This window comes from Saccostrea echinata, unplaced genomic scaffold (assembly GCF_033153115.1).
Source record: "Saccostrea echinata isolate AGI-Se365-2 ecotype Australia unplaced genomic scaffold, CSIRO_AGI_Sech_v1 ptg000016l, whole genome shotgun sequence".
Lineage (NCBI taxonomy): Eukaryota > Metazoa > Mollusca > Bivalvia > Ostreida > Ostreidae > Saccostrea > Saccostrea echinata.
In genome coordinates this window covers 18256081-18283603 of record NW_026889765.1, presented here as the reverse complement: position 1 = coordinate 18283603, position 27523 = coordinate 18256081, and the positions used below count along the sequence as shown (strand labels likewise).

The 27523-nt window shown below is 34.5% G+C and overlaps 1 protein-coding gene across 1 annotated transcript in view; it reads right to left on the bottom strand.

Annotated features, from left to right (window-relative positions):
- The window catches only part of LOC133188533 (uncharacterized), an 80845-nt gene extending 57881 nt beyond the window's left edge, over positions 1-22964 (bottom strand). Inside the window, exons 1-19 of the mRNA XM_061324004.1 lie at positions 22640-22964; positions 15458-15959; positions 13207-13365; positions 12829-12943; positions 12249-12372; positions 10050-10204; positions 9745-9858; positions 7755-7889; positions 6939-7004; positions 6597-6662; positions 5652-5839; positions 4621-4718; positions 3435-3571; positions 2945-3148; positions 2768-2844; positions 2435-2545; positions 2023-2190; positions 795-935; positions 208-289 (exon numbers count right to left, since the gene is read on the bottom strand). Of these exons, the coding sequence (XP_061179988.1) occupies positions 208-289; positions 795-935; positions 2023-2190; positions 2435-2545; positions 2768-2844; positions 2945-3148; positions 3435-3571; positions 4621-4718; positions 5652-5839; positions 6597-6662; positions 6939-7004; positions 7755-7889; positions 9745-9858; positions 10050-10204; positions 12249-12372; positions 12829-12943; positions 13207-13365; positions 15458-15959; positions 22640-22928 (2931 nt within the window). The 5' untranslated portion in view covers positions 22929-22964. The remainder of the gene's footprint in view (positions 1-207; positions 290-794; positions 936-2022; positions 2191-2434; positions 2546-2767; positions 2845-2944; positions 3149-3434; positions 3572-4620; positions 4719-5651; positions 5840-6596; positions 6663-6938; positions 7005-7754; positions 7890-9744; positions 9859-10049; positions 10205-12248; positions 12373-12828; positions 12944-13206; positions 13366-15457; positions 15960-22639) is intronic.
- Between the last annotated feature and the right edge of the window lie 4559 nt (positions 22965-27523).

Genomic DNA, 27523 nt, shown 5'->3' with positions numbered 1-27523 from the left:
ACTCTAAATACATGAAACTAACAAAAAATTCTACACACCTTTTAATTATTATGATGATATTTACAAATTGTGGCATTTTGAAATTATAAAATACATGTAGATTTCAATCTGAAAATCTAGTCACTCTAAATCTTACCAAACAAAAAAGAATTTTAAAAAGTTTTGAGTTCTTCATTCAAAACATTGCTTTTCTTATTCCGATCATACCTGTTTTAGTTGGTGCATTGAGTTAAAAGATTCTGTGATTCCCTTGATCAATGTGGGAAATTTGAAAAAGCTACTTCCAAATCTGAAAATGTTAATGACTGTGCTTAGTTGACAAGAACACTTGATACGTATCACGAATAATTTTGTGATTTAATTTACTGTTAACAAATTTTTTTCCACAGGGTCATAATTCCGCATCATCACAATTTAAGTTCAAACCGAGGGTAGAAAATTAAGCAGATTTCTTAGATTGCCACTACAGTAAAACATGATATAGCGAACATGCTTATAATGAATTTACGTTTACAGCAAAGTGATTTTCTTTCCCTGTGGAGTTGAAACGTGTTGTAAACTTAACGCATATAACAAATTACGTTTACAAAGAAATCAAAATTGTTGGTCCCTGGCACTTCGCTATAAGCATGTTTTACTGTATATATACCGTAAATCTATTTTAAGTACACAGGGACAATTTTCTGTGGAAAATCTGTGACCATATTCATAGTGTAAAGTAATACCACAAAGAAAAAGTACGTCTACAGTATTTATTTTTTGGCACTTCCTTGTTAAAACTTCTTTGTGCTTACTTCTCTCTCAGAATATCCCAGTTTTCCTGCATAAATTCCCATGCAAGATATCGACCAACCGAATTCCTCGATACATATATGATGACGCTGGTCACATCCTGACTGCGAATCTCTTGTGGATCCATGCTCAGCTTCAGATAACTGTAAAAAAGAACCAATGATTATCTAGATTAATTGAATTTCCTTCTCTAATTAACTTTAAAAAACTAAGGAACAGTGTTGGAATCGGAAACTAGTAGGTTCCTGAAAGTATAGTGCATGCTTACAAGTTTAAAATATCCAGGGAAAATTACCAGTTTGGAACAATTTCTAACACTGCCTCAACTATTGAGCAATTCAATTGACTCTTACAAGGAGACCATAAATTTTATTTCTTCCACAAGGTGAAGTAATGAACATGTAGTGTACATATCAGAGGTGTTTACCCCATGCTGCAGATTTCAGATTTTTTTTAATGGTTTCTGCCTTTCATCAGTAATTTCATGCTGACAATACCTTGGCTTTATTTTCTTACTTGGTTTTCGAAAATGTTTAGACATGATAGATTTTCTATCATTATGTTAGTATCTGTTTTGTCACCATGTATCATACATAAATGACACAGAATATAAATCAGAGTAGTGCCTCCATCATTGCAGTGGTTGTGCATAACCCTGACCCGTAATTTCTGGAAGTCAATCTGAAATCCATATTTTGAACGTAAAATCTGGAATGGAATTTCTGTAATAGTAAACATTTCTTGAGGACTGTGTCTGGGGTAACGTTAGACTCACTGATTATCCATGTTTTGAACAGAACGGACCTGAGGTCAACGTTCAGATCAAGCATCCATGCTTTTCCGAGGCAGCATCAAGGTGAAAGTTGATCTAACTAAGCATTTGTAATTTAGGCTTTTTTCCTGAGGTTCCATTTGAGAGCAGAGATCTGAGGTGACATGTTAGACTTGCGTATTGTTGATTTATGCATCTTAAGTCAGACCAAAGGTAACATTTTAGATTGACTGTTTGTGAATCCATGATTTTGAGGAGAGGCCAAAGGAAACACTTTAAACTTACTGATTGAGGATCCACATTTTTGAGGAGGTCTGAGGACACATTTCAGACTTACTGATTGAGGATCCATGTTTTTGAGGACAAGCCCATATAAACATTGTAGACTTACTGAGGATCCATGTCCCTGAGAAACACTTCACACTTACAACTTGAGGATCCATGTTTCTAGGACTTACTGATTGAGGATCCATGTTTTAGAGGAGCAGGATAGAGCTGACAGAAGGAGAGATTTCTCTGAGGCTACTGTGGTCGTCTTGTACTGAGAATAAGCAAACTCCCATTCTTTCTGACCTCCTTCCTTGATACCAGTGCAGTATACAACGGTCTTAATGTCTGGATCTATCCTGTTAATGAATTCAAACAGTGTACAACCACCTTAAATCTGGTTAACAAATGCATAGCTAAAATATACATCTGGATCAAATGAGAAACTAGTGTAAAGACATAGCTCATTTAATACTGCATATTTATATGAAAATCTCTTGAAAATTCTGAAACAAAACAACAATGAACATGAAATCATGTTAAATGTCAATGCAGGAGTTTTTTGCCCCCAAAAAATCAGTGTTCAACTGAGTGGGAACTAACTTGTTTTTCTGAGGATCTTCCATCCAGGCCTGGTATAGATTATTGGCTTGTGACACACAGGAAGACACTCCATACCCACAGGCAGCACTCCCTACCATGGAACGCAGCAACCTGAAAAACAGCTCAAAATCTGCTCTTTTGAATCTTACATCATATTACATGTACATTATTTTGAGTCTTGAGCTTCAAATACTCATAGATACACTAATCATTCATGAAAATTGAAAAATATTAGTACTTAAGAATTCTCAAAAAAAGAGAGATTCGAATAATTTATCGATCCACAAAATTTTTATACTAATGCTTATAATGCAGAACAGGAGGATGACTTACGTTTCAATGTGTGTCGAGTTGGAGTCATCCAATGTTAGCTTCTTGAAGAGATTGTTCAATTTCTGTTGCATAAATGTCTACAAAATTTTTTTAAATATGTTGTAATTCATTAAATATTATTTCTAGACATTAGTGGGGCTATACTTGAAAAATTAAACTGGTTCATCAACTAATTACCTGGAAATCCCCGAAAGCCTCAGTATCCCCGAGCATGTCTGACAGATACCCTAGTTCACTCATGGCAGCCCTCCAGGGGACATAATCTGCCTCGGTGTCCAGATACTCAAGACTCTCCAGGGCCACATTCACAGATACTTCCCCTGCCTTTAACAGGTTCCAGACGTCGTTAATTATTTGGGCTCGATTCAAAAGAGGAATTCTCTGTTAAACAAAGGAAAGAAAGCATTTATGTACTATTAAAACTACATATGTGTACTATGTAAAGTTATATATATCAGTAAATGTACCAAATTCACTGCATCTTTTACTTAGACAGCAAATCTGACAAATTATAACCTCTTAATTACTTGTGTATTTCTTTATTAATAAAAACATACATTTACGTGCCTTAAAATTGACTCAGACATACATGCTTTAAATAAATCATTTATAGTTTACACTACTGAAGGTGTTTTTTTTTTCAACTTTGCATTAGAAGTTTCACTACCTGGTGCTCTTGTTTAAGTTGTTTCATAAGGGCCATCCAGTTTGTTTCATCATAGTTTACTCTGTAGAAACCGTACTGCTCGACGTTACCCAGAATCCAGGCCCCCTCCTCTGCTGGATAGGAGCTACCAAGAATGTCTGAAAAAAGAAAAAAGAAATTAAATTTATTAGTATATGGTATACATATATCTACAAAGAAAGTTTATGAAGTTCTTCATGTTTTTATAAGAAAATGCACAGTATACATGTATAATGACAAATAAAGTTCTTATGTAAAAATTACTTTCTACAAAAATTCTCAGGTCAAAGCATTACATACTTTGTGCAAAGAAAAACACAGAGAATCAAAGATTACAAAGCTCGCCTCAACAAATATTATAAGTAAGACAAAGTTTCAAATCAAACAAGCATTCTGCTAGGGTGCATTCCTAGATACAACATCCCTACAAGTTTGGTCAAGTTAGGAACTATAGATCCTTGAAAATGGACCTGATTCTTCAATCGCCTGCAAATGTTACTCGTAGGTCAGACCTAGTTTCCAAAGTGTATCTGATATTGTGAATCTCTAGTAACATGCATCAACAATGCAAGTTCATGCAATCACAATGAGAGGACTCATAGTTACTTGCGAATGGACAAGTTATATAAATATTAACCTGTTCAGTTACCTGGAAAACATAGGTCAAATGTAGCATCTGAAGCAAATCTGGTAATGTGCATCCCTATAGGCATCATCCATGCAAGTTTATCACTGTAGGGCTTATAGTTACTCGGGAATAAAACCTGCTCCAAAAACTTAAACCTGCTCCAAAAACTTTAACCTGCGGCTGCCTCTCATGTAGGAAATTTAGGTCAAATTCTTCATCTGAAGCAAGTAAGGTAGTGTATATCCCATGATGCACGATTTATGCAAATTTAGTGCAGGTAGGGCTTATAGTTACTTGGGAATAAGACTTGCTCCTACAACTTTAACCAGGACACCAATGCCGGGGATATAGCATAAACTCATCTCAACTTCATAGAGGTGAGCTAAATATGTGTATATTTTATTACAATTTATTAGGTTCTTAATAAAATATACATGTATATTGGAATCTAATTCCAAATTTTAGGGTGAAAGGAGGGGGGGGGGGAGGTTTCTTCCTTCAGTCAGGGCTGTGCTGCACACAAACACGAAAACTCCTTACCCCTGGTTGCTCCCATGATCCACTTAACATCTGCATCTGTCACACTGAGACTTGAATCCTGGCTAGTTTTGAAGGTGAATGGAATTTTCCATATGTAGCTATATAACAGAGAGAACATGTAACTGGTTAAGAGTTTTTTTTTCAATAGAAACATGCACATGTAATACTGTGTTAACAAATTAATCAAGGATTCTTTTTTTTTTTTACATAAATTAAGTGTATTTATAAACATCAATGGCCATGCTTAACCGTTAAAATAAAGTACCATTTGTGCTGAAATAAGGAAACATTGATCTTATTGAAGGTTAATATTAACACTTTATTATACGTATATCACATGGCTTCGAGGGTAACATACCAGAATATTTCCCCCTTGGTGACAGGAAAGCCCTGGAGTGTTATTCACCCGGTGTCGAAGGCAGAGGGTGACATAACACTCCAGGGCTTTCCTGTCACCGAGGGGCAAATATTCTGGTATAGTCATCCTCAAAGCCATGTGATATATGTTATATAACAGTTTTGAAATTAAAAAACTGTCTAAATCTTTTAAGTTTAGACAAATAATTCAAAGATGCTTTCATGACACTTTGAACTACGCTCTGTTGATTACGTTTGCTTAGCAAACAGCTTCATTAAATCTCGAACGCAAGCTGTATTGTGCAGAAAAAAACCAAGCACAGATGAGTGGGAGGGTGTAATAACTGTTTCCATTGTGTGTTATAACTGTGTCCGGTGATTCAGCATTTTTCAGGGTATATAGTGAAACTTATTACATTTGTAATATAATAGAAAAAACTTATTCTGAACTTTTTAAATATGCTTGTAGCAATACATATTAAATAAATGTAGCAATATTAAAACCCTGAATAAGCATTTCCCTGTACAGGAATGAAAATTCTAAAATATACAGAGACAGCAGAGCAACTTTGTTTGCCTTTGAAGTTATTGCGTGCTTTACTGTGTATGAAAAATATCTGCAACTTCACTATGTGTACTCCAAGTCTATCCTTAAGTACAAAAAGTTCTCTTACTTGAACTTGGAAACAAACTGCCCAGGGTCAGTGGAAGGGTCGTTGACAAGGAATCGCTTCTGTTCCACATGGACGACTCCACTTGAACTCTTGGTAACCTTGACAACAGGGTAATTCATCTGCGAGATCCAGGTGTCCAAGATATCCTTGATAGTGGCAGGAAATGTCTTCCCCTCGGTTTGAGCTCTCTGTTACAGAGAAAATTTAAACATCTTGATACATTGTACAACTTACTCCTAAAAAAATTACATGAGTGTTCATGTACGCAGTTAAACCTCATTATCTCCAACTCAATGGGACCAAGAAAAAACTTTGAGATATCCTATTCCATATATATTGGGTAAAATACATGAAGAATAAGTGGTTGGGACTTCCAATTCACTTCCTCAAGATATCAATGTTTGAGATACTGAAGTTCAGCTGTACATGTGTATAATTAAATGCAGAGAATTTCACAGAATTAACATATGCTTCCATTTCAGTTCTTGCTTGAATAAAAATGGACTGCAGATTTGTCTCTTCCATAAAAGCACTAAAAGCCCACTTCATCATCAGAAAAAGCTTAATTGATACATGAATTAACTGTTCATTTCATATTGTGCAAAAATTGCCTCAAGAGACTTTAAAACTTAAAAAACAAAATTTATGAAAGAAGTTAATGAAGATAAGTGTAAGAGCCTCAATTTAATACCTCATAAAAGAGAGACATCTTTTTGGGCTAATGTGTGTCAACGCGACTTAATTATTTTCAGTGATGAGTCATTACATCAAAAGCCAGAGAGGTTTTCCACCAGGGTAAAATCAAGCAATATTGATACTGATCATATGACATGTCTAGAGATTCAAATATTCAAACCAGTTACCCTCAACCTATAAGGTATATGACAGCCCAAAACCTTTAGATATACATGGAAGAGTACCCTTGTTTATTATGAAGTATTTTACCGTATCTAAAGCATTGAAAAGGTCATCATGGAAAGCACTGCTATACTTCTTCTGTTTTAGATAATCCTAAAAGGAAAAACTCAGAATACAGTGTTATATCAGTAATAAAGGTGTCACATCAGCATGAAAGGTGATGGTTGGTTTACAATCCCTTTACTATGGTTATAGGTAATATGCCAAGAAAAATCAAGTTACATAAAATTCGCTTCAGATTTTTACGTGTATGTTAATATGTTCATGAAAATATTTTTGACTATTTACAGAAGGACATTTTATCAAAAAATTTCACAAGTATGTGAATGCTCAAATGCTTGAAATAATATTGATAAAATTATCTAGTACCTGAAGTCCTTTCAGAAATGTCTTTTCACCCATAAAGAATCGGAGCATTCTAATAACTGAACCTCCCTGCATGCAGAAAAAAACATACTTATACGAATTAACATTCTCTAAAATTATACATATTTCATTGACATCAGAACCCACAAAATATTTCCTTCTGCTTTATTTAAAGAGACTCAGTCTTAAGAACTAACGTATCTGGGGCAAAGGCTTTATCATACTTAAGTTAGATGATGCATGAAATGACCAAAATCTTTCTAATTTTACTCTCTAATTTAAGTTTTAGCATTACTAAAATGGCAGATATATACCAAATTTTCTCAACAACTTATTTTCACCTGAAAGTTTTTTGGCATTAATAAGCGAGACAATATTTTCACAAACCTTGGTCATTGTTGTAGATAATCTTTAATTATAAAACCATACGCCAGAATTAAATTTTCCCTAGCAGACAGAATTAAAATTTCTCTAGCAGACAGTCTCACACAACTGTGCCAAAAATAAATTTCTCACAAATGAAAAAGTGATTTACAGTATACAGACTAGTGTTTTTCAGGCATGGAAGACACAGAAAATAGGGTGGGGAAATTAAATTTCATTTACTTTGTGGTCAACACTTTTCAACCTAATCATACTCTGCAGGCCAAGAAAATTTTATCCACTGCAGGGATTATACATTGTAATGTCAAGTTCATCAATTGTTTTAACTGAAAAATGACAAATTGAAGCAAGTCCTTTTGAAATGGTGATAAAATTTTAACCTCTCAAAAATATATCTGCTCAGACTACAGTATTTCTACTTTAAAGTAATATTGCCTTTTGGTAGCTGATATCATCAAAGATTTCATTGATCTGGTCGGGATTTTCCACAGGTACATAGATTGGGTGGGAGGTTGTCAAACCATCCTTCTCAAAGGCCCTGAACAGGTCTGACACTGTGAACAACTCCAGCTACAAAAGGTACAGTATGTTAAATTTCCTACATACTATCAAGAAGTGAACTGAATCAGATTTAGAGAGTAAAAATTAATTTCCCAAAGTCAGTCTTAAAAAATGTTACTTAAAAAAAACTATCATTAAGCAACTAATCATAAAAATGTATGGAGATACTGTAAACCAACTATTTTTCGCGTTATCTTTTATTCGCGATTCATAAGTTTAAATAAATCTGCGACAATTAATTTTTACAATTGACGAAACATTCTATACAAATACAAAGCATAATAAATGGTTTGCGGCGATTAATATTCGCAAGTTAAAGAAGGTCGGGAAACTCGCGGATATTTCTCGCACACGAATAAAAGTTGGTTTACAGTTACTGTACTCAGTTTCTCAATTTTAAGGACCCTCTATACACTAAAGGAAAATTTTTTTTGGACATTGAGAAAATTATATAGTGTAAAGGTGTAAATATTGAGCTTATCTATTACATTTTCAACATAGGCTACCTTGCATTTACCCCCAGAAAAAATGTTCAAAGATAATGAAGTAATGATAAATAGAAATCACTGTTGTTTACTTAAGTGGGCAAAATACCTGCAAATGAAGTGTTCAATCTATTCATTTTGGCCTATTAAAATGTTATGAATGCTTGATTTGATCAAAAATTAAGTAATAGACAGTACATTTAAATTTATTTTATCTAGATTAAAGCACAGATTACTCTATCTGCATAAAAATACCACAAAATCAGAACACTTTAGTGTGCAGTGTATAGAGGGCTCATAAGGTGTACCATATCTCTGTTCACTCATATGAAATTTTCTTTTAATAAAATTGATTTCAAAAAGAAATGTAAATTGTAATTGAAATGTGAACAATTTAAGTATACCTTGCAGTGAAAACAGACATAAATAATTTTTTACTTGACCATTTTTAAAGGACTAACACCCATTAATCCCAGTGAAAGTTATCTCTTTTTTCAGAAGGTGAATTGACCTTAACAATAGTAATTCTCAGGGGTGTGCAATTAGCATCGCCCGACGCCCAGGGCTACCATTTTTTGGGGTCGGGCTAGTTGTTCTCTGCATGCAGGTAGCCCCTTGGGCTAGTAAAAATTAAAAATACCAATGTTATAAATGAAAATCACTACCGGTATTTTCACTTATTTTTTGCTATTAAGTTCCCAACCAATGAAAAATTTCCAGGCAGAATGCTCCTATTGTTCGTAAATCTCCATAATCTTATCCATTTTGCAGCACTTCCTGACTTATTTACTTCCAAAAACGATCGTTTTTTTTCCTAATCCGAATTTCCTCCATTCATGTGTTTATGGTAAATAAAGGCAGATATCTATTATTTACGATCACTCAATCAACTGAAAGATAAGTATTATGTGATTTACGTGTACATAAAATATATTTCCAGTGTATTTAATAATTTAAGATAAAAAAAAAGATTTCACTTCGTTTTAGATGAGCTAGTGCAATATGCACAGAGAAAAGGAAAAAAAATAATTTATTTAAATTCATTTTTATTTTCTATCATAATTATTAATTTATACATGATTCAATTTTACTAGTGAGAATAAAACTTTAATTCTAAAAAGAATTACCTTAAACCCTTGACTTATTCAACAATAATTTATTTTTTCGTAGTTGTTACATTTCCCACCTACATTTGGGCTAGTAACTTTTTACTGTGGGCTAGTAACTTTATTGCTGCCACTAGCCCGTGGGCTAGTACTTGATTTTTTTAATTGCACACCCCTGATTCTTTAAATTTGATACCTCAATATGCGAACACAGTGACAGCTTCAAATGAACACCATGTCAAGTTTATCATTACAATCATGAACTCAACTTACTATCTTCCATTCAGGACGTACAAAGTCTGCTCCCAAGTATTCAATGAATGTAGCAAAGCCTTCATTGAGCCAGAGGTCATCCCACCATTGCATGGTAACCAAGTTACCAAACCACTGTAATAACGATACATTTTAACATTACCCACTGCAGAAAAGTACAATTCATTACATTAAATTTTACAAAGCAAAATCTTCTGTACTACTTCAACTAAAATGCACATTTTCTAATATATTTGTGACTTTAACCTTTGACCTTTTAACAGGACATTTAACAGAAGTTATATCTGTGACCCTTATCCTCTGACCTGATGAGAGAGTTCATGGGTGATGGTTTTTGTGACTCTCTCTTTGTTAGTTTCTGAGGAGACCTCCGGATCAAATAACATGGAGGACTCTCGGTATGTTATCAAACCCCAGTTCTCCATGGCACCAAGAGGGTAGTCAGGAACAGCAATCATTTCTGCAACAGATTACGATGAAATTTAAAATATCTTATCACTGTGGGCTTATACTGAGCACAGAGCCACAGTCTGAGTTCCAAAAAAGCACCTTTATGACAAAATTTTAGTTGTCATGAAAAAAATTTTAAAATCTCTATGCACATTAAAAACTTGAAGCCTTATCTTTTGTTTTGTTTTGTTTTTTTTTACAGACTTATTTACCTTGGTAATGTTACACAAAAACATTATACACTGGAGTGACTTTTACATGCAATAAGTCTATGTCTGGAAAGCAGTTATGACACCTGAGAATAGGATAAATGAATTGATTTTGAAAGATGATCTTTCACAGCCCAGTATTTCATGGAGAGCATTAAATATCCAATAATTTTATTTCACTTTAAATTTCTACTGTGATTACCTATTCAAAAGAATGTAAGATGCTTCAAATTTTGTAAAACATTTAATAATTCAATGTGACAGGTCTATTAAAATTTAGGCTTAGACCTAGAAACCAATTATAATTTAAAATCTCATAAATGCTTCAGTGGTTTATAATGCTGGGTCTTAAAAGGTCACCCGTCATCATCAATTGATAACTTATCCAATTTTCAGGTGTCATATCTGCTTCTTACACATAATTGTATGCAAAGGTCATTGCAAGTAAGCCATCATTGCATCTGCAATAATCTGCAAAAAATTGAATCTACTGCAGATTCCTTATTTTATGCAATACTTTATATAGCAAGACGGCTCCAAGACGTCAAATCGTGAGAACAATAACTCGCGAGTAGACGTTTGATCTCGAGATTTTACATGCATTTCGGCAGCATAAAAATAAAAGCGAGTAATTTTATTTCGCGAGTGGTGCTTCTCGCGAAATTATGCGAAAATTAATTCCTCGCGTATATTTGGGAATCTACAGTATTCTCCTAAATGCTGCTCACTAAGGAAAATAAGTATTTGAACAAATCAAAGAGGCTAATCAGTCATGAAAGATACCATAACATATGCATGTAAAATTGCTAGTGATGGGAATCGGTAAGAATTTCATAATCGATGAACGGGCTACTGTAACTAACTAATTATCAATTATAATCGGACATGTACAAAGTCTGTCAATTTAGTTTATTAAATGGTAAGAATGGGTGAATAACTACTTTCTTTGGTGGTCCAGCTGTAGTTAGAATAATTTAACTGTGTCTCGGGACGAGCCTTAGTCCATAGAACAATTATATCATTTTAACGATAGAACGTTCTATCTAGTCCAGCTGGTTCATCGTTCATTTTGTAGAATCCAAAGTATGTCCATACCTGGGAATGAGAATTGTTACCCGGGTATGAATACAATGTCTGTTTGTCTGCACCATTATGATGCACAAATAAGTTTATAGACAAGTCACGGCTTGAATATTTGGCTTAAAAACTATTATGCTTGTTAAATAAAATAAATAAACCGATTAATCGGAATAAAAATTTTGTAATCCAGCACTTGGATTAGGCCAGCAATCGACTGATTTTTGATTATAATTGATGACTGAACACCACTAATAATTGCATAATATGTATTTATTATGTGTTGAATGCATCTGTTAGGCCAAACAAAAAAATATGTGTGGTTCCGGTTACACTTCCAAAAAAATTAGGGTAGGTAGGTAGGGAATTTTTTTTTTTTTTAACAAAATGATTTTCTTAATTTTTTCTAAATAATATCATCACTGCTTTGCAAATGGCATTTAGATGTGATAATATACTAGTCAATATTGGTAGGGAACACCTACATGCTAGCTTGCTTTGGATTTAACACTATTAAACACTTGCACTATGTATTGCAAGGAGGCTGTCATTGTTGAAACTAAAACTTAAACTGGAGCCATTAATGGAAATCAGGGAAAATTCCGGAAAAAATATGAAAACTGCCAAAAAAAGTTTAGGGTCGGGGGTATAAAATAGGGAAGGTCGGGTAACCGGAACCACACATATTTTTTTATTTGGCCTTATAATAAATTGAATTTTTTGTGTATCAGAAAGACAAAATGCTGGTTAAATTTGCTGTATTCTTACCCTGTTTAGGAAGAGGAAATTCAATGTCAAAGAACTTTTCGTATTCCTGGATAACTCTTGTTCCCACATATAAAGCTTCCTCTGTTTGATTGATGGCCGAAGGCTGGGCCCAAGCATTATATGTCTGCAAAATTGAACAGTTTTACATCTTTCAAAACAAATGAACATCTACTAAAAGTGACAGGCTGAGGGCCTTCTCACTCAAAGAATGAACACAAAGGATGCATTAAGGACAGATGACCAAACTGTTACCAATGTAACTGCTCAAGTAAATAATTCAAATCAATCAATCAGATTTAATAAGGTAGAATACATGAGCCAATATGGCCAAAAAATCTGCATAGTGAATGAAACATTGAAGAAAAGATGTGCAAAGTCACAAGTTTTAGTTCAAAAAATATCGGGGGGGGGGGGGGGGGGGGGGGGGGGGGGGATACTGAACAAAAATCTATGTCACTTCACACAAGTCTTATTCTTTCTCCTCAGGTGCAAAATCTTACTTCTTAGAGTAACACATGGTAAAATGTAAAATTTCAGTATAATTATGCTCTGTCTTTTTAGACCTTGCAATGTTTCTTACTTTGCCATTAGTAAATGTTCCACGCTTGGACTGGAACTTAGACACAACAAATGCCACAAGGTACGTGGACATCTTGGGAGATGTGTTGTAAACATCTTGTTGCCAATTAGTACTGCTTTAAATAAGAAATCAACAAAAAAGGAAAATTCAAAATTCAAGGCTCTGAGTATTTAAGAATCAGTTAGTGATCATTGTAGTGTGAATTAAAACTTGCTTCTAAGACTTAGTGTTCAGTCACTGTTTAAACCTTCGAAATACACATGGAACTTGCAATTCACACGTAAAGTAAAAGTAAGTTTTCAAAAATTTCACAATAAAAATACATTTTTAAGATATGAAATGACAATCTTTTGGTCTAGAAACAAGACTAATACAAACCCAACATTTAACGTTGTACGTATATTCAAATTCGACAGAGAAGTCCATCCCACAGGACGAGTTATTTTTATGGTGAAGTTGGCTTTTAATCCTGGCTCATCAAAGCACGGAAAAGCTTTCCTGGCATCAGTGGGCTGGAACTGAGTTGTTGCTAGGTATCTGATAAAGATATATTTTCTTATTAATAAAAATAACATTGTTGTCAGTGGCGGATTTAAGGGGGGGGGGGGGCGCACCCATTGTGCACCCCCCCACTAAAATTGTCAAAGTTAGCGTAAATCACAGTTTCGTCAAAAAAATGTCTACTCGGTTGACCTCATTTTACCCTACAAAATCTCTAGAAGCCAGGAGCTTGGTTGTTATGAAGTATTTAATAAATTACTTCCAGTATGTTCTGCAGCCTTGGTTCTTAGGACTTGAATATATACTCCTTCGACGGGAAATTGTCGTATAATTATATGGTACTAACTACTATACACAGAACTGCTGTACTTTCAGCTGCTTGAGGTTTTCAGTTAGTTGTGGTTTTATCTGCAACATTTCAGCCGAAACATCGACTGAATGACATCTCATATCTCAATTTCTTCCACTTCCAAAATTTACTTCTCCATGTTCTCAGTCATACAATGTACACATATCCTAGTCATATATTATACACTCTGCTACGGAGATTTTCCCCCATATTTTTGCAGAATGCATTTCAAGACTCAGGCATTATCTGAAAGGTAATTCTATATTCTGCTAAAACCAAAGTTACCAATCTTTATTAAGTAACCACATCCTCTACCATGTTTACAATACAGCTTCCAAACTTGCATTGCGCGCCATTTATTTTTACGAATCACGAACCCGATCAAAAAATTTTTAACTTCTCGATATTCAGTTATAGATTATAAAACAGCATGCGAATTCAGAGTCTCTTATTTGGAAAATTTTGAAATGCTCCAATTAAATCCACAGCCAAGTGCTTAAGGACAGGACCCCCCCCCCCCCTTCCCCCGCGATAAAGACCCCAGGCCTTTTCGACTCAAGTTTTTTTCATCTTTTAGTGAAATATATACACAATGATAATCAGGGTTCTCCAGTCCATGAGCTATTTTAGTGTGTCGGCCCCGACACAGTAAAATTTTCTCCGACACAGTATCATAATCCATACCCTCAATCGGATAAATTAACTATAAAACAAACATTTTATAAAGATTGCCAGAGTGGGGTAGGTATAAACTGTCTGTTTTAATTAATTTTTCGGATAAACGGCACATGGATTTGATCACAGAATATTTCATTAAAAGATAATTTATGAAGAAAAAAGTCGAAAAGACCCAGAGGTCCATTTCAGGAGGGGGGAGGGGGGATTCTGTCCTCAAGTATCTGTGTCCAAATCAAGTTCAAATTGCAAACTGAATGAAAAGGCTTCAAAAACATAATTTATGACTACTTAATTATAAATCTAAAGTGGAATTAATGGAAACAGACTCTTCTCAGAAAGAAAGTGGAGGCGACAGTCCCTTCCCCTCCTCGTCCTACATGTACGTTAATGAAATCGTACCAAAATACTGTCTCCCATGCACACTACCTTAAAAAAAATTCTGCTAAACTCATGGACATTTCAAATTGCTGACAAGATTTGAAGATTAATTGTGTATATATAAAATGCATACGCTATAGGTTATTGACATTTTATGTGGAGAACCTGTGTCTATATATAGACCAAATTGACCGCTCAGGGAGATTTCAGTACGAGTGTAAACTTATGCTGGAATGTTTAAAATCAGATAAAATAAAACAATTGTCAATATATGAGCAATAATGGCTTTTTTTGACATGCAGCATGCAGTCTTTTATGTCACTGAGCCCGGGACATCAGGAACGATCTTGGCGCTCCATTAGGATCGTCTCTATGACTTATCTGGAGAGCACTTGGGGCAAATGGATCCCGTTTTCTTCTTTTTTGATATTGGGTACGGCGAAACACTTTTTCCCTATTCATGCTTTCAAATGTGCATCATATATCATAGGTTATCGATAATGTAACCTCTATGAGCTATTTAATTGTTAAAATCGCGTTTAATTTTAGCAGGCACTGAAAAAAGCTCTCTCTCTCTCTCTCTCTCTCTCTCTCGCTAGCTAGCCTTAATTATCCCCTGCCGCAGATGATAATATATATGTATTCATTGCACAATGATACACCATTCATTATATTTGAAGAAGAACAGAGGGACATGAAAGTGAAAAAAAAAATCATATATACCTGGTGTGTCCCCCATCATCATATGAACTTAGATAAAATCCTTTCATGTCATTTCGCAATGGTCCACGAAAATTCATTTCTATCTCGTAAATTTTGCTCGTATCAAGAACTTCATTTAATCTAAATATCACAAACTGCCTTTTCAGATCGAAATCCGGATTTGAAAGTGACGTCTTGGAATCTGTGATAGCACCAAACTTAACGTCACTTATGGTCAAGTTATGAGCATGCATTATGACTTCATGGGTGGCTTTTCGAACCTCCATTTTTATCTTTACAGTGCCTTCAAAATCAAATGAATCCGGACTTCCGGAGAACATGTTCGGTTTGATAGCTAGATCATATTCTAAAGGAATTAAGGAGTCTGGTAAGCGGAAGTTCGTGGTTGGTGTTGGTGATGTGGGTGTTGATGACGCAATTTGTGTCGATGACGCAGTTGATGATGTGCTTGAAGGCGTCCATTGTGGGCACGTAGCTGGAGACTTCGTTGGACATGCAACACCTTTCAATATGAAAGAAAATATCTATATTTATTAATTTCTAGTTTATTTATATAAAATCAAGCACTGTTTCAATTACATGCATCGCTGTCGACAATCTGTCTCATTGCGTCTAAGTCTAAGGCATCATATATATACGAACATTTTCAATATTTTTCTTTAACTTATATTATAAAGTTAAAAATTGGAATGCACCATAATCAACATTTTTTACCTAATTCACAGACATTTCAATAAAATATCTCCATAAATAACATTTTTCTCTCTGATAAACGAATCATTCAAAATAACTCACGGCGCAACACAGACGACGTCAAAACGTAGCTCGCGGAGTTTTTGAATTTGTTCAGGAATTGTGCGCCTTTAAAAATTCGTTCGAAGCAGAAATTCGATACTGCTTTTGGTTTTCTTTTAGTTACCGAATTATCCATTTCACACGTACTACAGTTTAGAATTAATCAAGGAATTAATTCTTTTAATTTTCCAACCCCGATCAGGCCAAACAAAAATGTATGGTTCCGGTTACACCTCCAAAAAATTAGGGTAGGTAGGTAGGGTCTTTTTTTTTAACAAAATGATTTTCTTAATATTTCTAAATAATACCTTCCACTCCTTTGCAAGTGGCATTTAGATGTGGTGTGATAATATACTAGTCAATATTGGTAGGGGACACCTTGTGACGGTACATATTGTCGTTTTGTACATATTGTCGTCGGCGACAATATGTACCTACCCTCACTGCACATATTGTCGTCCATCGGTACATATTGTCGCCGGCTGAAAAGTAACACATGTACATATTGTCGCTGGCGACATTATGTGCCTCACCCTCACTGTATATATTGTCGCCCCACAGATATTGTTGCTTAAAGACTTCTTTTGTTGTTTTTTGGTAGTTTTGTGAATGCAATTGGGGTGTATATCACACTGACGTGTCTCGAATGCTATTTCATGCAGCGTGATTGTGACGGTACATTTTGTCGTCTTGTTCATATTGTCGCCGGCGACAATGTGTACCTACCCTCACTGTGCATATTGTCATCCATCAGAACATGTCGCATGACGATGCACGGCAATGATCCATATAAATATGACCAGAGAAACTATAAACTTCAAAAATGGCCATATACACTAAATGTTCTCGTCAAAATATGGCTGAAATATTGCCAACTCGGTGTTAAACAACAATATACAGTTAAGGTATATCATTGAGGGAGTTAGCAAGATTTCAGTTCCCCAAGGCCAGGACTATTTCCCGAGGCGAAGCCGCAATGATACACTTTTGACTGTTTTATTAAACCGATACAAACGTAAAATTTAGAGGATTCAGATAGCGCGATTTCAGAGCAGGGATTAGGTCACTGAACTAACACACGAGGATTAGTCCATTCACATATCATACCAATTTTAATGTAAAACCTAGAGGATTACGGATAACCGGGAATTAGCTTTCGAAGCGGGGATTAGCTCACTTGACTAACACACGGGGATTAGTCCATTCTTAATGATTTCTAGGGAAATAGTCACATCTAGCGATCTAATGTTATATAGGGAAAAATTCAGTAGAGGTATAATAATAATCAATCAATCAACAATCCATATAAATATGACTAATCATTGCTTTGTTTTGCTCTGTTGCATTGCCTTAATCTCTTTTTGAGAAGATAATTATTAAAGAATTATATTCCTATGTAAAAATTTGATCGCTTATTGTGGACCCAGCCTAGGCCCGGTTTGATTTGAAGATGCTTGAATCTGCACTACCTGAGGAATTAACTTCCATATAAGTATCACTATTCACGGGCCTACTGCTGTTCTTAGTGGTGGATCCAGACAAAAGAGGGGGTGGTTCAGAATTTTTTTTGACAAGCTAAAAATTCTTAAAAAAGTCATTTGCATGTAAAGGTGTGTTACTGTATATGTTAAGTAAATTATTAAACTATGAAATTTTATCTGTGGACTAAATTGAGATTATATACAAGTTAAACAAACAAAATTTACCAAAGCAGACAAAAAATTAATCCAAGGAGGGGGGGTGGGGGTGGGGGTGCGCCGGTCCTACATCTGTCTGGTTCATGAGATTTTTAAAGATTTTCTGTATATATTCCTATGTAAGACTTTAATCACCCATTGTGATCCCAACCTATTCCATGGAGTCATTATTTGAACAAAAATGATTTTGTCTTTGTTGTTATAATGATTTTGTCTTTGTTGTTATAATGAATTTTTTATTCGTAGACGTCACCACTTGCCGGTGTAGAGAGCTGCAAAGAACTGCGAACTATAGTATTGTTCTCCCGCCTACCACCACGTCATTTTTCAAAAGTTAACATATTTGAATGATTTTTCATACCTATATAGATATTTATATGAATTTTCATAAAACATTACATTGGGAAAACAATGAGAGATAAATCTATAATTTTGGTAAAACTTGTGATTTTCACTATAGAAAACAACGGAAAACGGAAAATATTTTTAAAACATCCCCCCCCCCCCTGTGAAACAAAATTCCTTTTTACAAGTAATATGGACTGTCCTTTCACAAATTCATACCAAAGCTTTTGTTGTTTCACGGGGGGAACATATGTTTACAGACAAAAAACTACCAAAATGGTTAATTTTTTTTTACCAATCTCATTGGGGTTTACAACTAAAACATTGTATTTTATTAATAATATATGTTTAATTTTATATGAGTAAAACATAAGAAAAAATTTGAGGAACATTTATTCATATCCAAGAATATTTTAAAATGTGGTGATGCTTTAAAGCCCGATTTCAATGAAAAATATCGTCTACCCCCCTTATTCAAAGAGCTGGAATTTGGGTAAATAACTATTTAACACTGGAATTAAAATTACCATAGAACTGTTCTTTGCATTCAACAAAGATTTTTCGGCCAAATTGTCATTAGTATTGAATTAAATGGGTGTAAAATGTAGGCGGGAATCGAGAGTTAGCGTGCGTAGTTCTTTAGACCTATGCTTGGCACTCATGGTCATTGAGCAGTTAGGGATTTTTCTTTTCGTGCCAGCTACGCAAAATTGATCGTACGCTATAAAACGAAGCTTTCACATAAGTATCATCTCTTCTGACCCAGCACAAAAAATGAAGGATTTTTTTTTTCTAAATATTCTTCTTCCCTTGAAAGAGGGCCTAGCCCTTCATTTGAACAAATTTGAATCCCTTTTATCCACTGATGCTTTGTGGCAAGTTTGGTTGAAATTAACCCAGTAGTTCTTGAGAAGAAGCTGAAATTGTGAAAAGTTTACAGACAGAGGGACGGTCAGACAAAATGTGATCAGAAAAGCTCACTTGAACTCCAGCTCAGGTGATCTAAAAATGTGAACCTCAACACCAATTATATCTACATATGATTGTATATAAGAAAAACGCAAAATTAATTTCCAAAAAGATCATTACTACTGAACTAAAAAACTAACACGTGTATTCAATCTCCCAAGTATATTTTACAAGAAAAAAGAATAGGCTGATTTATCAGATGTCTCAAGAATTACGGTATTTTGACATATCACAGTGATGTACATCAATCCTGGACACAATTTTCTGCCCAGAAAGTTTTCTCCCTACAGTATTATTAGAAATGGTGTTTGTCTCCCTCCGTGCGCATGTGTGTGTGTGTTTGTAAATCTCTCTTTCCTTTCTCAAGTAAATACTAGTATTCGTCAAAACAATATATCGACGACAATATATGCCGACCTTGACTGCACATATTGTCGCCGACGACAATATGTGCTGGTGCTTGACTGTACATTTTGTCGTCCATTATGCAGGAGGAAAAAAAGGCTCGTCTCGGTACATATTTTCGCCGGCGACAATATATACCGATGGACGATAATATGTGCAGTGAGGGTAGGTACATATTGTCGCCGACGACAATATGTACAAAACGACAATATGTACCGTCACACACCTACATGCTAGCTTGCTTTGGATTTAACACTATTAAACACTTGCACTATGTTTTGCAAGGAGGCCGTCATTGCTGAAACTAAAACTTAAACCGGAGCCATTGATAGAAATCTGGGAAAATTCTGGAAAAATATGAAAATTGCCAAAAAAAGTTTAGGGTCGGGGGTATAAAATAGGGATGGTCGGGTAACCGGAACCACACATATTTTTTTTATTTGGCCTCATAAATCTAACTGCTCGCATAGTTAACGGCGGTCTCCACGTATGACGTCCAGCACTAGACTTTTCAGTTTGTCGTCATTTTTTACCAAACGCTTCTCCCATTGGATAACCAGTCCATGTATCTTTGAACCTCTTTTACTATGTATAAACCAGTGCTCGATACATGTATTTGTGTCGTTCCTTCGTTCCAGCTCTTATCCCGTGTTAACAACAGGAATCATACCCTGCTCCACAAAGTCCTGAGTGATAATTTGGTGCGCCGAATTATTGCAGGACGTCGCTGTTTTGGGCAATATCTAACTAACAGTGTTTGGTCAAATATAATGTCATATTTTTCTCACTTATAAAGTCAAAGTATTAATTTTTTACACACGAGTACTCTAGATCGTAAAGTTTTTATGGATGGAATTTTTGTCACATTATATTTCCATATAGCAGTGTAATAAAGAAAAACGTATAGCAGTGTAATAAAGAAAAACATAGATGTCAGTGCTAATTTTGAAAGTCAAGAAATTGCCGTGCGCCTACCACCGATATTTAACACCCTTTAAATGCTGTTTATAAATGCATATGACATTCCAACCTTATAGTATTTGGTCAAAATGGCGAAAACATCATTTCCCAACACTGTGCCAGATATAAATAATTTTGTTCAGGTAGTTAATGAAATATTTATTAAAGTTCGCGTTTTTCTGGGACAACCCTCGGCTCGTGATGTTCATTTTGCTTTTGAACATTATAACTTATGCATTTATGGCAGCAAAATGAATTACGAAACACAAACTTAGCTAAAAAAAAATTCACAACCTTTTGCCTAGTTTATAGAAGCATGCTACTATCTATTTTGATAGTACAGGTATACTGGAATCGAATTTAAAGATCCTATTTTTGTTTCCTATCAGAGGAATATATACACACCGACCTGATAGTCTTGATTTAAATCAATGGGTCTTTGATAAAATGGAGAGAGAGGATCGTGTGAAGGTCATAGGAAGGTCACGTGAAATCATGCGGGGTGGTACATGTATATAACAGCCACTAGAAAATGTCCTATAATACTGTAGGGCTTGTATCTGGCCTTCTTGACAAGAACGAGCTGACGCGTTTACAAAGCTTGGTCATGCCCTTTATAAATAAATATATACTAGTAAATAAATGAACGAATATATATATATATATATATATATATATATATATATATATATATATATATATATATATATATATATATATATATATCTTCTTATCAGCTAACAACATGAACAAGGGTTACTTTTTCCAAGGTTGAGGGCTTTATTGTCTTTTTTTTTTTTTTTTTTGGCAACATTAGTTATAGATTCAGTAACTCTGAAAATCCAGAGAGGGGATGGGGTCCGGATTTTTTTTTTAAATCTGGGCGTTTTCACTCTAAAATAAAATTCCTTTGGATGAAAACAAGTACAAATTATATAGAATCACCGTGTGTCTACTTCATTGCATCTATGGGTGATTAACTTATATACAAAACATAATGTTGAAAGTTCATTTCCATCTAGAGTAATGGATGACTGGACACCCATTCATAATATGAAAGTTTCAAATCTCATAGTGATACCGGCACGTATATGTCCTCGACATTAAAACTCGGTCTTCAAATTGATATCTAAACAAACGAGAGCATGCGGATGCACGAATACCCACCGCTTGTGCATATTTACATTGGAGTATTTAGCGCTTTTATCGAATATGGTGCATATTAGCTTGGTTTACTTGATGCGCACAAACTAGACACGACTTTTTAAAGACGATAAGTTTGAAATTCAATTAGTTTGTTCCAATATATTTTTTTTTATTCTAATGTACAGTAGAGGAAATTTTTTATATATGCTTATCCTTAAGGATCGACGCCCAATTAATGCAGTGGTGCAAAATGACATTTTTACTTTTAGCAGGTGCGCGATGCTTTATTTCAGTGCAGTGATGCAAAATGACACAATCATGATAAAAGCTTCGCTTTTCTACATTTGTTTACAAAATTCCATTATTTACACGTAAAGCTTGAACAGATTGAGAACTGGATTGTTAAGTGCTAAAAAGGGATAGAACTTTGAAATTTCAACAGGGCGTAAACAACCCACACCTTTCCTAATAGTGTTTTAGTATAAGAAAGCATTCGGGTGTATGCATATAATTCGGATTTGAAATATTCAAAATATCATCAACATTAACACTTCATAAGTGGCAAATATTTGCCTATTCTAGATCCATGCATATAATCCTTAAATTCCATGTCAAACATTGCATACGAACACGTTTTCCTTATATGCATTTACAACTTATACATATGCATCTCCATAAACCCAAATACGTATGGATTGATATTTCTTGTATACAATTTTTCCTCCTTACTGTTTCGAGAAAAAAATCTCTTATTAATGAAAAATAGAAAATAGAACAAGTAACTCAAAGAAGATTCTTCTGCAAGTCTTTTTTTAAATGGAGATGAGAAATATCTACATTAAAGAGGACTGTGTTATATACTCACAAACTTTGTCTTGGTCCAGCTTTCCCGCCTCTGCGAGGGCTTCACAATCACTTTTGAGTTTTTCAGGAGAAGTGACTTCAGAAACATCATTATTGTCATTGCTTAAATTGTCCTTCTGCACGAAATAAACAATTGCTGCTACACCAGCCACCAGAATCAAACCAAGTAGTAAGAGAATAAACCCCGTAGTCACCCGAACAAAACATCCAGACTCTTTCCTTCTATATTCCGGTTCTATCATTTCCGGAGATGTGTAACTATTGTATCTTTTCAAATCGTACTCCGCCATTTGTGTGTGTAAATTTCCATCCGGCACTGAAAATCAGGGCAACATACAATTCTTGTTCCAGTCTCTTCTAAAAGCAAAGAAAAACGAAAGAAATTGAAAAGTCCATGCACTATCTTTTATCCATTTAAACTTTTAATCCGACGCGTCAAAGATACCAAAAATCAGAAAACCTTCTGAAGTGCCGGGTTCTTCCACAAACTGTTATCTATACCCGCGTTATTGAAAGACTTAACAACCAGCTGATAAATTCAACTACAGGTAAACATGAGTTTTTAAAATGAATTTAGAATCTATGAACAATATAATTTAATATGTAGAGGCCAGAGAGTGGAAAAAACCTAACAACAAATATGTTCTCTTTTAAAAATAAAAACGCAGAAAAACATTACGTGCAGTGTTTCATAAGCGTTTTTTAAGTACTTCATTATATAAATAAACAAACATAGATATATTTAGAGCACAGAAATTGAATACGCAAAAATTTTAATTGTCATCTGCAATTTTTTTTTCACGACAGAAGAATGCGTCAAAACATATTTTCCTCGAGGTGAATTTTCTTCACCTTGGGATGGTATAAGGGCTACAATACGATTGAAAGAGAGAACACTTATTTTGCATATGATAGACATCTAAAGGTGAATTCGTGGTACATTTAAATCCCCTTAATGCAAAACGCAGTTTGTCAATATATACACATCCTGTTCTTAAAAAGATTTCAATTACACCTTCCTTAGTCGTCAAATCCCTTTATGTTGTTGAAATATCTCTTTAAAATATTTTGAGATAATTACATAATATAGAAAACTTTATTATGTCGATAAATTCGAGATTATTTTACATAATATATATAAAAAAAAACATGAGTAGATAAATTTCAAAACTTGATTTCAAAAGTAATCTATAGGTCTTGGACAATTACCTGTGTACAGGCGATAGATAAGTTAACAATTCTTTCAAATAACTTTTATGAAAATTATTTCCTCTTCAAACTTAAAAATAATAAGTTATTAACGAAGGTTCGAGATGCGAAATTTGATGAATAGCATTAAAATTTGAAATATGTCCAGAGGTCACGAATGCTCTTCTATGGGTTACATATTACATTTGCATATAAAAAAAAGTCATCAAGAAATGTCAGGCTAATTATAGGTTTTAGGAAATGTAAATATTTTAAAAGTTAATTGTTTCAAATTATGTTACTCAAGATAAAGCAGATGCATCTGCATGTAAGAAATTAAAGATCCTCCGATGCATGGCATTAAGTTTTAAACAAAATCGGGAAATTTAATTGGGGTCATGAACTAATGAAATGTCAAAGTAAAATTACATAAAACAAATATCTAGTAACGCTGAAATGAGGATGTATTTGATTTAATATGTTTTTAGGCTTAATGAAAAAAAAAGTACCATGTCAAGGAAAAAGGTCAAGGTCTTGAAAAGGTTGAATTGCACTCACTATTTTTTAAGTTATGGAAAAGAAACAAAAGTTGCCCAAAAACCAAATCCACTTCGAAATCTGAGATGAAAAGCATAAAAAGATCGTAGTAATAACGTTCTTCTTTTTACCAAAACGTTTTGTAATTATGACAAGCAATTAAATACTATTCTGCAGAAAATCCGGTAAAAATACATTTGCGATTTCTATGAGACACACAATCCTGAGTATCAATTACGTCATTGAGACTGTTACGATAACCACCAAGCCCTACAATTCCTAACAGCTAATGGCATTTTAATTTTATTTGTGATTTTGTGATATGACTATTGGAGATTTTTTCAAGAAAGTGTATTTTTAAGATATTGGGGCAATGTGCAATGTTTGTTTTTTTTAATGAAAAATCGACATTTGTACGCGTACTTTTAAGATTTTGTTGTCAAAAAAAATCATAGAGTGAAGACACTCTCATATGGAAAATTTCTATTAGACATGTACAGTGTATATTGAAGTCTTTTTTGCCCTTTTGTGTGTGTGTATGCTATGTTGTGGACGAATATTTTCAACATTTGTGATGTTGTAACCGATTGTGGAGATTTTACTAGTATGTGAAGTGTTTATTAATGCTAACTAAAATGAAATACATGTATGAGGATATCGAACATGCAGCAATCAAACTTAAAAGTCCATTGAAACAATACAAATTTGTAGCAGAGCAAACACGGACCTTTAAAAAAGCAGAGGTGGAATCAAGTGCCATGAAGGAGTAAGCATCCCCTATTGACCGGTCACACCTGCCGTGTGATCGGACCATGATCGGACCAACGGAAAAATTCCTTAATAATGGCCTAACAATTTGTTTGAAAAACGTACAATATGTGTATCAAAGAAAAAATTGTTATAATGTTAATCTTATATGGCACCAGTTTTGATGCATCAGATGCGCATTTCGACGAATTATGTCTATTCAGTGATGCTCATACCGAAACATTGGAAATCCGAAATATTTAACTTAAAAAAAAACTTTGAAGAGTAAATATTAAAGATAACGAACAGTGATCGATCTCAAAAAATCTCATAAACAATACAAATATGTGGAGAGGGCATAAAACACAGACCCTTGGAGATTAATAGCATAGGTGAGATCAGGTGCCTAGGAGGACCCCTGTTGACCGGTCACACCCGCCGTGAGCCCTATGTATTGATCAGGTAGACGGAACTATCCGTAGTCAATACGTTCTATTTCCACTATGGAAGAGTTATACTTCTTAGTGCGCTCTTTTGTGAAAAAGTCGGAAAATGTACAAATCTCGCGGTATTTCTGGGACAAACGTAACATAAACATGTAAACAATATGTTGAATGTCGATGAACAGTTCCTAATAAAAAGCAAATGAAATATTTTATTGCTGTGGACTTTATATACATCAAGAGTGGGAATGACAACGATATCAATTTATATCTATAGTTGATCGTATGTATCTATTTATCGTATGGTACATCTAAATACAATACAGATGCCTCGGAAATGTATTTTTTATTAATGGATGATAAATTTATATAGGGTTCTCGCTCTCTTACACATGCCTTTTAGTTCTTCTATTCTTTCACTGGAATGACAACTACATTTAACATTTAAAATTGGATTGAGATTGGCATGTTTTGTATTATCCGCCATGCCATGCTGTCCCAGTCAGACGACCAAACGCGCCTCTAAGTTTGAAGAGTTCACTAATGGAAATAGAACGTATTCAGTAAAAAAAAGGCCTCACAAATGCAATTGGTATGAAACTAGTCAGCGAAAATACGACCCAATGATAGGTTATATTTGTTAGCAAGCTCATTATAACGACCGAGGTTGTTGAAATCCCTGTAACATCAACTTATCAGTGAGTAGCCTGCCTTGCTTTAAAAACTGATCGTACTCAAAGCAAGCTCTTGAGTAGCGAATAAGTTGGGAGACATCAACTCCATAAGCAGGTGATAGTGGAATATTGCTATATGTACATAAATAAGGAAAGTTGACGATGGAAAAGCTAAAGTCATCTCGTTTGTGATACAATTTAGTTGTTGTTAATTGGCCTTTATCGTCTATAGTCAGTAAAACATCTAAATAAGAAGCAAATGGAGCAGACTCAGTGGTGATTTATTTCAAGTTCACTAGGATATATCGAGTCTAAATATGAATGAAAATAACTATTGTTAACTGATAAAACATTGTCGATATATCTGAATGTCGAATTGAAGGCCACATCTAGTGGTTTCCTCTTCTCGTGTAGAAGATTTTAAATAAATTCTGTTTCATAGGAATATAGAAACAGGTCAGCTTATAAAGTAGCACATTAGTGGCAATCGGAATTCCAACAGTTTGTTCGAAAACTTGGTCTCCGAAGACTACATAGATGTTGTCAATGAGGAATTCCATCATCTTTTCAATATCAACTTCAGAGTACTTGTGTGTACAATCAGAGTGATTTTTAACGAAGTAATTTTGCTGATGACCAATCTCAAGATGTAAAAAAAAATACTTTTTATTTAAGAACAGTTGTCTATGATATCAAAAAGCCTAGATTTTAATCTATCGTGTGCAATTGTATAAAGAGTAGAAAAGTCGTCAGCTTTGATGTTAGAAACTTTTGAAAATTTGAGCTGAAAAAAGGGTGCCATAGACTGGAGCCAAATATGTCGAATGATCAGAGCTATGCATGAGGGAGATAATCTTTGATTTAGAAATAAATTTCTAAAATTTTACCACAGTAATTTTAAAAATATTTATAAGTATTTTCAAGCTAATACAGAAGTACTTAGCTACTGGGCAGTAGAGACCCTCGGGGACTAACAGTCCACCAGCAGAGGCCTCGACCCAGGGGTCATAATGTAAATCTAATACGGTACCAATTTTGATTTGCACATTTCATTTATCCTTTTAGTTTAGCCAAAAGTACTTGGTATATAGTAAAAATTCTTTACCAAACACTCCATCTCTCCGTGTTATACTTGTCAAGATTTACTCAACAGTGAGGCCACGTACATGAGTGTGAGAAAGTCGGGGAGACAATTTTGCGCCTCGTGAGATTTTGCTATAAAGCCTTCTACATAGGCCGAATAATTTCAAAAGAAGACACGCTGAAATTGTCTGTACCATTTGCAGTAGGAAATAA